At 42.6% G+C, this 13,219-nt stretch overlaps 1 protein-coding gene across 4 annotated transcripts in view; it reads left to right on the forward strand.

Annotated features, from left to right (window-relative positions):
- The window catches only part of tbc1d32 (TBC1 domain family, member 32), a 252,709-nt gene that overhangs the window by 80,251 nt on the left and 159,239 nt on the right, over positions 1-13,219 (forward strand). For all 4 annotated transcript variants that reach the window (XR_010962915.1, XM_067984665.1, XM_067984664.1 and 1 more), the window contains exons 11-13: positions 3,607-3,666; positions 11,409-11,505; positions 11,742-11,879. Coding sequence is in view for 3 of the 4 variants with exons in the window: in XM_067984665.1 (XP_067840766.1) it covers positions 3,607-3,666; positions 11,409-11,505; positions 11,742-11,879 (295 nt within the window). In the remaining variant the exon portion in view is untranslated. The remainder of the gene's footprint in view (positions 1-3,606; positions 3,667-11,408; positions 11,506-11,741; positions 11,880-13,219) is intronic.

Consider the following 13,219-nt stretch of genomic DNA (forward strand, 5'->3'; position numbering starts at 1 on the left):
TCCACAGACTCACGACCCTCAGAGTAAAAATTTCTCCTCATCTCCGTCTTAAATGGGAGACCCCTTATTTTTAAACTGTGGCCCCTAGTTCTAGTCTTTCCCACAAGGGGAAATATCCCCTCAGCATCTACCCCTTCTAGTCCTCTCAGGATCTTATATGTTTCAATAAATCACCTCTCATTCTTCTAACCTCCAGTGTATACAGGCTCAACTTGTCCAACCTTTCCTCATAAGATAACCCCCTCATCCCAGGAATCAGTCGAGTGAACCTTCTCTGAACCGCCTCCAAAGCAATTATGTCCTTTCTTAAATAAGGACACCAAAATACTGCACACAGTATTCTAGGTGTGGCCTCACCAATGCCCTGTACAACTGTAGCAAAACATCTCTACTTTTATGTTCCATTCCCCTTGCAATAAATGACAACATTCCATTTGCCTTCCCAATCACTTGCTGTACCTGCATACTAACTTTTTGTGATTCATGTATTTGGGAACCCAGATCCCTCTGTACCTCAGAGTTCTGCAATCTCTCTCCATTTAAATAATATACTGCTTTTCTATTCCTCCTGCCAATGTGGACAAATTCACATTTTCCCACATTATCCGCCATCTACCAAATTTTTGCCCACTCACTTAACCTATCTATATCCCTTTGCAGACTCCTTGGGCTCTATTTTAGCACCCGCGATCGGGTGCGTTCCTGGTGGGGGGGGCTGCGAAAATCAGGGATTCCCGGGGCGGGTCGGGAGCCTGGCTCCAATCTGCCCACTTCCGGGTTTCCCACAGACGCACTGACATGCGCGTGCAGCCCCCGCATGTGGGACTCCCGCAGTAATTAAAGCCGGCGGGGTGCCAATTAAGCTATTTATTTAGTATTTCAGGTCGTTTACAGACCTAATTAAGGAGATATTTTAGGAGGGTTGTGATTTTACAAACAACTGGGACTGTTTCCCGTACTGGGGGAAACACTCCCAGTTCAAATGGATGTGTTGCAGCCATCAGCCTGTGGCAGCTGCAAAGGGCCATTTGACAGGTTGTGGGGGGGAGACCCTCACTCATTGCAGGAGGCCACTCTGTCACTTTGGATAAAGTTTGGCCTCCACCACCCTCCTCCTAACAATTAAATTCACCAACTTGCACACTTACCCCGGTGTCCAGACACATGTACCTACCTTGCAGACCCCCTCAGATGTACATCTTCTGGATGGGGGCCGCCGTAGCTGCAGTCATGACCTCCTCGGAGGGCGAACTGCATCACCAGCCTCACCGGCCACGCCGTCCACCTCTGACACGTGGAGCTTCACGACACAGTGCTGTGACACATCCACCTGCACAGCAGGAGGGAGGGCAACGGCAGAGAGAGATGCGTCGCAGAGGGCACTACCCTCGCCACAGGGTCCACAGACCGAGGCTCAGCTTCCTGGACCTCTCTGAGCAGTAGTGCACACGGAATCTCAGAGTCACTCGACATGTAGTCGTGGACATCTGCAGCCTCCTTCATGCCGAGCTGCTCCCGGCTGGCCTGAGCACCATCTTCTTACCTATCGCTGTCAACAACTTCTCCTCCGCATCCTTCCAGGGTGCCACCGGGGACATCGCCGACGTCTCTCAGTCGTCCGCACAAAAGAGCCCTGCAAATACACCTACACCCACTCTGCAGTGACACAATGGGTGGTATCAGTTGTGGGTCTTCATTGTGATCCTCAGGAAAGGGCCTTATTGCACAAACCAGACAAGATTCGCAAAGACGTGGCAGTAGTGGTGCCAATATAATGTGTGATGTGAGTTGATCAGAAATTAAGTACAAGTAAAAACCATGATAAACCCTCAAACACCCTTGTGCATCCCCTTCATGCTCACGACATGTTTGCCTTACGCTTCCTACTGCACATATGTGATGCATGCCCTGTGGCTGCAGCACAGGTAGTGGCAGGTTGAGTGAGGCTGATTGTGAAAGAGATGCATGAGAGGGTGAGTATGAGATAGAGCCATGAGATTGTATGAGGATTGGGTTGAGTGGTACTGGCGAGGTGAGTAAGTGCAGGTAAGATGAGGATGAGGTTTGAGTGCGTATGAGGGGTGATGTGACAGAGTAGTGTTGGCAGTGCAGATGGAGATGTGGGGAGGGGGCGGTGATGTGGCAGACGGAGTGTAGGGGAATGAGTAGGTGTACTCACTTTGGCTGACCTACTTAGGTCATTGCAGCGCCTCCTGCACTGTATGCAGGTGGGCGATATGTTGGTGGTGCAGGTGACCTCCTCTGCCACCTCGAGCCAGGCCTTCTTGGTGGCAGAGGCAGGCCGCTTCCTCCCGCCCGCCGGTGGGAAGATCTCTGTGTTCCCCTCCTCCTCACCCCATCCAATAAGAGCTGGAGTGAGGCATCATTAAACTGGGAGCAGCCTTCCCCCTGGGCTGCTCCATGCTGTAATTTTTCCTATTTGTCACAGCATCTGTCAGTGGAGGACTGCCCCTTTAAATAGAGCTCCTCCAGCTGACAGACCTTACTGCGCATGCACAGTCTGCCCGCCGCGCAGCTTAGCAGCGGGGAACCCGGAACAAGAGGTAAGTGGATCCAATCAGCCTGCGATTGCGTTCGGGGCAGACTGATTTCACCGGGCGCGTTACCCACGTGCCCAATCGCGCCCCCCCCCCCCCCCGCCGCCGCGAACCCGCTGCCCTGGTAATATCGGGCCCATTGATTACATTCAAGGCTGAGTTAGACAAATTTTTGATCAGCAAGGGCGTCAAAGGATATGGGGAAATGGCGGGAAAGTGGAGTTGAGGTAAAAATCAGATCAGCCATGATCTCATTGAATGGCGGAGCAGCTCGAGGGGCCGAATGGCCTACTCTGGCTCCTATCTCTTGTGGGCAATCTGAGTGAGAGTACCAGATCTCAGCCATTTAGTTTTGTGCTGCAAATTCACACCTAATAAGGTACGGTTTGAAGCTTCTCAAATTTATTTGACATTGAAGCTTTCTAGTTTGCAGAAAATGGACTTTTTCATCCTATTATACTGGGCTGGATTTAAACTCAGATCTCAGATGATTTACTTTAGTCCCTGCACTAGAAGCCTTTAACTAAGTCTCCTGACATTAGAAGCCTTTAACTAACATGTCCAACATCTATGTGCAAACTTACACATACACATAGATACATACGCTCAGCAGCTTCTTGCAACTGTATTTCAGCAACCAATAGTGTTTAGTTGTTCGGAAACAAAATGATCTTTTACAGCAAAGTGTTAATGCGTAAAATCAGATTATGTAGGTGAAGCTAGAATGTATATTAAGTATAAATCACAATTTGCATTGCAAATGTGAATATTAGGAGAAATCATAATTAAATTGTCATAGTCCAGTTGTGAATTAATATGTAATAGGAAGTAATTTTGTGGATCAGAGTTGCTGGGAGCAATGGAAGTCAAATGTGTCTATCATTGTTGATAACCCAAAGTTGTCTTTCACTAATGATTTCTCATATGTAAAAAATTATTTACATAAAATAATTCATAGCAAGTAACATTGTCTTAAAGTAAATTGGTTTCTATAGGATCAGTTATAAGACCTTTCAGGAGATTAATACAATTTGTTCCCATTTCATAGCACGGTTACTACAGCAGAACAGTGGTTCTAAGACTTCTTGAAAATAAATACAAGTCCTTGGTAAGTGTTCCAGAATTAAGAATTGGATTTCTTCTCGCATCTGATATAAATTACAACTATTCCAGGTATACATTCAGCTGGTCCTTGTTCTTCTGTCAGACAAGATTACTGTCTTTTTTCTGTATTTTTTATTGGATTTATGCAATGAACAGAGTATTAAATTGGTTTATTTTATAAACAAGAAAATTAAACAAGTAAAAGGGGACCCATTGTATTAGGTTGGGCAATGCTAACTCTCTAAACATACAGGCATGCTCCAAGGGAGACTCGTAATAAGAATATTCATGAGCCTTCTCCCAAGCACTTCCAGTAAATGAGACATAAACTAAAACCAAAGCTAGCCTCCAATAACTTTCTGTTTTAGTATTCCACCAATTGTCCCTTGTGTCAGGACAATCACAGCAGTTTTTCAGCAAGTGTAGAGCTCTAAAATGCGCATGGAAACTAGGGAATGGCTGCAGCCATAGTGATACACATAACAGTCATTGGAATAGAAAATTTTGAGAAATTATGTAATCTACAAAAGGACCAGGAGAATCAAGAGGGAATGTTCAAAAAAAATAAAAGGCAATAACAGCTGTTTTTACATGAAAGAGAGAAGCATTATGGAGGGAGTGAGGCCACTCAAAAATGAGTATGATGAGATTATAATGGTAGATAAAGAAATGGGAGAGTTGTTTAAGGAATAATTTGCTTTAGTATTTACAGAGGGAAGTGAAGGGAGCCTTCAAAGGCTTGTGGATGTGGAAATAGAAGAGTAAGCAATAGACATATGCGTAATAAGGAAATAGTTCTTAAGGGGCTGAGAGCACTAAATATTGATAAGTCTCCTGCTCTAGCTGATATGCACCCCAGTATACTGCAGGAAGTTGTGAGGAAATAGCAGAGGGACTAACCATAATTATGCAAATATACCTCCTATGGCATTGCTCATAAATCAGAATAAAAATGGTGTCTCTTTGTCTTCCACTGACATACTTTCTTTCTGTCTAGGGCGACTGTGCTGTAACATGCATGGATGTAAGAGAAACTGGCAGGAAATTGGGACCTGGTCTGGGAAAGGAGTAGAATGGGGTACAGAGGATACTGGGATCTGGCTGGGGAGGGAGTGGTGGATGCTGACTTACAGTTTTGCCCCAGATGGTCTTCCTGTTAATGCTGTGGATCCAACATCGTTACCGTCATTGGTACTGGTGCACATGTGGTTCACGAAGAAACTAGGGCATGGGGAGTGGTGCTGAAGGCTGGGGTTGTGAAACTGTTTTTTCTGATGGTGAAGAGGGGATGGAGAAGGCTCCAGTGTTGGAAGGGATGAGGCCTTTGATATAACGGGAGGATATGAATCAGAGTGCGAGGCCTGAAATGGAGAAGGGAGCACAGTAGGCCCCAAAAGTTTGAAGGTGGAACAGGAAGTAATTAGAGTGAGGACCAAATGCCAAACGTGGAGGTAAGATGGAGTGAGAGGGAGCTTTAATGACGCTAGCCTCTTTTTGTTTAATACGAACATAAGATATAGGAGCAGGAGTAGGCCATATGGCCCCTTGAGCTTGCTCCACCATTTAATACGTTCATGGCTGATCTCCTATGTCAACTCCACTTTCCTGCCCTATATCCATATCCTTTGATTCCCTTTGTGTCCAAAAATCTATCAATCTCAGCCTTGAATATACTCAACGACTGAGAATCCACAGCCCTCTGGGGTAGAGAATTCCAAAGATTCACAACCCTCTGAGTGAAGAAATTTTTCCTCATCTGGGTCCTAAATGGCCGATGTCTTAATTTGAGTCTATAAGAACATAAGAAATAGGAGCAGGAGTAGGCCAATCGGCCCCTCGAGCCTGCTCTGCCATTCAATAAGATCATGGCTGATCTGATCCTAACCTTAAATCTAAATTCATGTCCAATTTCCTGCCCGCTCCCCGTAACCCCTAATTCCCTTTACTTCTAGGAAACTGTCGATTTCTGTTTTAAATTTATTTAATGATGTAGCTTCCACAGCTTCCTGGGGCAGCAAATTCCACAGACCCACCACCCTCTGAGTGAAGAAGTTTCTCCTCATCTCAGTTTTGAAAGAGCAGCCCCTTATTCTAAGATTATGCCCCCTAGTTCTAGTTTCACCCATCCTTGGGAACATCCTTACCGCATCCACCCGATCAAGCCCCTTCACAATCTTATATGTTTCAATAAGATCGCCTCTCATTCTTCTGAACTCCAATGAGTAGAGTCCCAATCTACTCAACCTCTCCTCATATGTCTGCCCCCTCATCCCCGGGATTAACCGAGTGAACCTTCTTTGTACTGCCTCGAGAGCAAGTATGTCTTTTCTTAAGTATGGACACCAAAACTGTATGCAGTATTCCAGGTGCGGTCTCACCAATACCTGCAGCAATACCTCCCTGTTTTTATATTCTATCCCCCTAGCAATAAAAGCCAACATTCCGTTGGCCTTCTTGATCACCTGCTGCACCTGCATACTAACTTTTTGATTTTCTTGCACTAGGACCCCCAGATCCCTTTGTACTGCAGTACTTTCCAGTTTCTCGCCATTAAGATAATAACTTGCTCTCTGATTTTTCCTGCCAAAGTGCATAACCTCACATTTTTCCAATATTGTATTGTATCTGCCAAATCTCCGCCCACTCACCCAGCCTGTCTATATCCCCTTGTAGGTTTTTTATGTCCTCCTCACTCTCTACTTTCCCTCCCATCTTTGTATCATCTGCAAACTTTGATATGTTACACTCGGTCCCCTCCTCCAAATCGTTAATATAGATTGTAAAGAGTTGGGGACCCAGCACCGACCCCTGCGGAACACCACTGGCTACTGGTTGCCAGTCCGAGAATGAACCATTTATCCCAACTCTCTGCTTCCTGTTAGATAACCAATCCTCCACCCATGCCAGAATATTACCCCCAATCCAGTGAAACCTATGAACCCTAGTTCTAGACTCTTCAGCCAGGGGAAACAGCCGCTCAGCATCTACCCTGTAAAGCCCTCTAAGATTGTTATACGTTTCAATAAGATCACCTCTCATTCTTCTAAACTCCAGAGAATATAGGCCCATTCTACTCCATCTCTCCTCATGGGACAACTCTCTCATCCCAGGAATCAATCTAGTGAACCTTCGTTGCACTCCCATTAAGGCAGGTATATCCTTCCTTAGGTAAGGAGACCAAAACTGTACACAGTACTCCAGGTGTGGTCTCACCAGAGCTCTATATAATTGCAGCAAGACCTCCTTACTCTTATACTCCAACCCCTGTGCAATAAAGGCTAACGTACCATTTGCCCTCCTAATTGCTTGCTGTACCTGCATGTTAACTTTCTGTAATTCGTGTAAAATGACACCCAAATTCCTTTGACTACCAATATTTCTTAGTCTCTCAATAAAAATATTCTGCTTTTCTGTCCTTCCTACCAAAGTGGATAATTTCACATTTCCCCACATTATACTCCATCTGCCATCTTCTTGCCCACTCATTTAACCATTCTATATCCCTGTGCAGCCCCTTTGCATCCTCCTCACTGCTTACTTTCCCACCTGGCTTTGTATCATCAACAAACTTGGGTACATTACACTCAGTCCCCTCATCTAAGTCATTGATATATATTGTAAACAGCTGAGGTCCAAGCACTAATCCTTGCGGCACCCCACTAGTTGCAACCTGCTAAGCCAAAAATGACCCGTTTGTTCCTACTCTGTTTTCTGTCCGTTAACCAATCCTCAATCCATGCTAATATATGACCCCCAATCCCATGAGCCCTAATCTTGTGTAACAACTTCTTGTATGGCACCTTATCAAATGCCTTTTGAAAATCCAAATATACTACATCATAGGAACATCGGAACAGGAGTAGTCCATTTAGCCCTTCGAGCCTGTTCCTCCATTCAATGAGATCATGGCTGATCTGTGACCTAACTCCATATACCCGCCTTAGCCCCATATCCCTTAATACCTTTGGTTAACAAAAACCTATCAATTTCAGATTTAAAATTAACAATTGAGCTAGTATCAACTGCTGTTTGCAGAAGAGAGTTCCAAACTTCTACCACCCTTTGCGTGTAGAAATGTTTCCTAACTTCACTCCTGAAAGTCGTGGCTCTAATTTTTAGGCTATATCCCCTGGTCCTAGACTCCCCACCAGCAGAAGTAGTTTCTCTCTAGCTATTCTATCAATTCCCCATAATATCTTGAAAACTTTGATCAAATCACCCCTTAATCTTCTAAATTCCAGGGAATACAACCCTAGTTTGTGTAATCTCCCCTCGTAATTTAACTCTTGGAGTCCAGGTATCATTCTAGTAAATCTACGCTGCATTCCCTCCAAGGCCAATATATCCTTCCTAAGGTGCGCTGCCCAGAACTGAACACAGTACTCTAGGTGTGGTCTTGACGATACCGGATTCTTTACTCTTAGTCTGGTTCAGCAAAAACTGAAAGCGAATACACTTGAAAGTTTTAACACAATTTATTAGCTGCAGCTGACCCTATCTATAGAATTGATTTCAACTCTTGACAGAGTCTGGTCAATCTCATAGAACAGGCAAATTACACAGTCAAAGTTCACACAATTATACATTTTCAGAGTGGGGAGGGACATGAGTAGCAAGGGGTTAAAACCAATCATAAGCTGAGTCTGGGCAAGCCATACTAACTGACATAATGACCGACCACTCACAGGTGATACCTGTTCATACGTAGGTCACAGGAAAGGGAGTCTCACTTATCTCAGGCCTGGGATGTTTTTCGACCTTGTCCGAAATAAGGATCCATTCATTAGGTAGCTGCAAAACAACACTCCCTACACCTGCTTACCCCAGAATTCAGCTTATCATATCGCTTTGCTTGATTCATAATAAAGCATACATTTTCATACAGGAAATTAATAACATAAACGAATGATCAAGGATAAACTCATTTGAAAAGCTCATTGTTCTAATTCTAGCTAGCAAAATGGGCCAGTTATATTAACCCTTGGTTTACCATACTGCCATTTTGTTATGGAGGCATCTTATTGAGCTACTGAAAGCTTACTACATATGCATTTCATTAGAGGGGCACCTCGTAGGTATTCTCAGTCTAACCAGAGCTTTGTATAGCTGTAGCATAACTTCTACCCCCCCCCACCCCCCCGTATTCTAGTCTTTGAGATATAAAGGCTGACATTCCATTAACCTTTTTGATTATTTTCTGCACCTGTTCATGACATTTTAATGATTTATGTACATGGACCTCCAAGTCTCTTTGTACCTCCACTGTTTCGAGCTATTCACCATTTTAAGAAGTACTTTGATCTATCCTTTTTAGGTCCAAAGTGGATCACTTCACACTTGCCTACATTGAAATCCATTCGCCTCAGTTTTGCTTAATCTATTAATATCTCTTTGAATTTTTATGCTTCCATCTATACTACTTACAATGCTGCCTATCTTTGTGTCGTCGACAAACCTGGAAATATGGTTCTTTATCCCGTCATCTAAGTCGTTAATAAATAAATAGTTGAGGCCCTAACACAGATCCCTGTGGGACACCACTAGTCACATCCCGCCAATTTGAGTATCTGCCCGTTATCCCTACTCTCTGTCTCCTGTCATTCAGCCAATTTACTAACCAGATCAATAATTGGCCTTCAATTCCATGAGCTTCAACTTTAGCTAACAGTCTCTTATGAGGGACTTTATTGAATGCCTTCTGGAAGTCTATATAAACAACATCCATAGACATTCCCCTGTCCACTACTTTCGTCACCACATCAAAAAATTCAAACAGGTTGGTCAAGCATGACCTACCCTTTACAAATCCATGCTGGCTCTCTCTGATCAGCTGAAAATTTTCAAGGTGTTCAGAAACTCTATCCTTAATTATAGACTCTAGTAATTTCCCGACAACAGGCTAACTGGCCTGTAATTCCCTGGTTTCCCCCTCTCACCTTTCTTAAATAGCGGATTGACGTGCAATTTTCCAACCTAAAGGAACAGTTCCTGAATCGAGAGAACGTTGGAAGATTATTGTTAGGTCTTCTGCAATTTTCTCACCTAGTTCCTTTGAAATCCTGGGATGGAAACTATCTGGTCCTGGGGATTTGTCACTCTTTAGTGCCATTATTTTCTTCATTATTGTTAATTTGCTGGTACCCCCTTATCTACCCTGTTAGTTACACCCTCAAAAAACTCTAATAGATTTGTCAAATACGATTTCCCTTTCATAAAACCGTGTTGACTCTGGCTAATCATGTTATGATTTTCTAAGTGCCCTGTTACTACGTCATTAATAATAGATTCTAGCATTTTCCGTACTACTGATGTCAGGCTAACTGGCCTTTAGTTCCCTGTTTTCTCTCTCCTTCCTTTCTTATTAATTTCAATATTAAACCTTCAAATTGTACTTAATTACAATTGTTAGACCAACAATTGTACAGGCTCAATGGGCCGAATGGCTTCCTTCTGCATTGTAATGATGCTCTGATTCTATAACTGGGAGAGAGGAGATGAGGGAAGGGAACCAATGACAAGAACCTAGTATGGGGCTTGAGTCAGGGAGAGGGGGAGGTTTGGTTTTGAGGGCAGGATGGTGTTTTAGGGTTTCTATCCGAACGGGGCCTGCAAGTTTTGAAGCCGGAGGTAGCTGGGTCAGGATTGAGGCTAAGAGGTAGCACCAAAGTGTGGGAATGCTGAGGGATTGAACGGAGAGATTATGGACGTCCAGGACCTGGGACCACACCATAGCTTCTGCAGGTTGTAATATGGTTACTTGGTTAGGTCACACCAGCCTCACAGTACAACTATGCTTTTCGTGCATGCTTTGTGATAGGGATGGAACCACATGGCTTAGGGGAGTGGTAGAGGTTTGGCTTAGAATGTCAGGGCTAAGCTGGGCAGGCTGGGCTATAAACTTTGGGAGGATGATCTATTTATTACGCTGCAAAGGTGCAGCGGCCATTTGTGAGGAGGAAGTTGTTGGAGCGTTTGGTAGATAGGATGGGTATGTTTTTGGGCAAGTTTGTGTTTTTTTAATTGTGTTACAAATTTTATTTTTAAGAGTATTTAGGGGGGAATTGTCATGGGAACTGTACCTTGGAGAATTTCTTTTGTTAGTATGTTATGTATATAATGTAATTGGGAAGAGAGGTTTGGCATTCATGATTGCTGATTAACATAGTGATCAATTGGAAAGTAGAAATATGAAACCTTCTTTTAAAAAAAAGGCCTATTTTCATTGGAGTATTAAAATAACTATGTTAAAATACAATTTTATAAAGAATCACTCCATTTCGTTCTCAAAAAGCTGGAGGCAGAGTATTGACTCATTTTGCAGCACTTTCTTTTCCAATTAGAGACCCAATTTGTCTCCCACACAAGCTACTGCTGGGAAAACTTGAAATGTAATGACATAAGTGCATCAGTGACATCCCTTTAACTGATGGAAGAGCCTTGATTTAGAAAATGTTTGTGTGGTACTATCACCTTAAATATTCTAGAAAGATTTCATTGAGATAGGAAAAACATCCACTTTTTTTTGTCTTCAAAAAATGTTCAGAATTAGGAAATGTGATGTGGTTCCAGTTATATTTGTATAATTTTGTTTTATAATTGGCATTAGAGAAGAAAATATCCTCATCACAGTTTAATATAAGTGTGTGTGTTATGATAGCCACAGAGGGAACATTCAGTACTGAAGTGGTAAAGTTAAAATGAAGTGTCATAGGAAAACTTAAAACTTTCATATATATTTTTGTACAGATAACTGCATCTGTTCACCAGTGCTTGGATTACTTTGATTCGCAAAATTTAGAGGATGATGGTACTGACAATTTATGTACCATGCTGTATCACCTAAGTAAGTAGCTTTGTTAGCTATACTCATATATTGAGAATAATGCAATAAAAAAGACTCAATCTAATAATTATGTATAGTTTTAAATTTATTAAGTCATGAGATAAAGCATAAGCTGGTAAAAAGATTGTTTTATAACTGGATTTTTTTCCAAACTTAATGACATTGAGAAAACTCATTCTCCTTCTTTGTGTACAGATTGCTTTACAGTAGTCCTAATTTTTCTTTTGTATCTAAAGACAGTAATCGGAGGACATACTATACAGGACATGAATTGCAATATATTTACTTTGTACATTCACTTTGCCTTCTGGGAAGACTGTTGATGTACACGCACGGTAGAAAACTATTTCCTGTAAAGGTGAAAAACAGAAAAGGTAACAAATATTCAAGTGTTTTACTGAAACCTGAATTGTATAAATATGACAGGATGGTCTCTTCTGAGCAGCTTCAGCACACTTTCCCTCCCTCATTATTCCTAGAGTTCAATTTCAGCAACATTAGCTTACCATTTTCTACTTTTTGTCTGATTTCTTCTGCTATAGCTCAATGTATTCAGTGCACACCTGTCTTGCCCACATACAGTTTTCTGTTTTTTAATATGCATATTTATCAATCTATATCTGAAATTTGAGATACAGAAATGTGCATATGGTTGTAGGATGGGCACTGAAGTGTGATATATAAAACTTGTACTACATGTAGAATTGTTACTATAGTAATAGGGTTGCTTATGGTAAGGCGGGAGGATTCACTGTTAAGGACAGGAACATTATGCAATTTAAAACACAATATATTATTGTAATACTAAAGCATAAGTGTGTCTCCCTTTACGGTTACACAATCTAATTTATAAATAAGATTGGGTGAGTTCACGCACAAGTCAATTAAGATGCTGTAGACATTGTAGCCTTGATCTGGGTGAAAAGTGCTCAGGGACATCATGTCCCCACCTCCTTGTGACTGTTCTCCCCAGTCCCCCCCCGCCACCCCCCCCCCAACAATTTCTCAGTGCCCTGGCCCAGCGATAGAGGGTACATATATATGGATGATCTTATTGCATTGAGAAGCAAATCCTCTGATGTATTTCTTTGATGCATCCTTTGAACAATGAATGCAAGGGATACTTTCTAGACTAGAGTGTCAAGCCTTCTCCTGATGCTGATGGGGGTCCCAATTTTTTTTTCCAGGGCACCATCTTTCTCTCCATGCAACCTAATCCAGCCCCCCTCCCCGCATGCTGCCAGACTGTGCCACTCTCCTCAATGTCCCCAGTTCCCAAGACCTGCTGAACACTGTGACACCTTTCCCTGCTCCCAGATCCCAGGACCCCTCCCCCAACGCTCCTGAATCTTCAGTGTGCTAGACATTGCTTTCCTGCATATCCTGGGTTTTTAAAAATAAAAAGTAAAATTGAAGATCTATTATGTATTAAAAATGGTAGGAAGGTGAACACCATTTCATTTCAAAATATGTATGAAACTTTTATGTCAACCATGTCCTATGGAAAATCCTATTATAAAAGTGCCGACATTTATCTGCAGTACATGTTATACCTGCAGATGGTGCTATGTTAGGGATTTTCACTTAAATTTTGCTACCATTAGAAGAAAGAATTTCAATTTATATAGTGCCTTTCACATCCTTAGGGCGTTCCAAAGAGTTTCACAGCCAATTTGTGATGCAGAGGATGTGGGGCCACAAGCTCAGTTTGGGC

This window comes from Heptranchias perlo, chromosome 5 (assembly GCF_035084215.1).
Source record: "Heptranchias perlo isolate sHepPer1 chromosome 5, sHepPer1.hap1, whole genome shotgun sequence".
Classification (NCBI taxonomy): Eukaryota; Metazoa; Chordata; class Chondrichthyes; order Hexanchiformes; family Hexanchidae; genus Heptranchias; species Heptranchias perlo.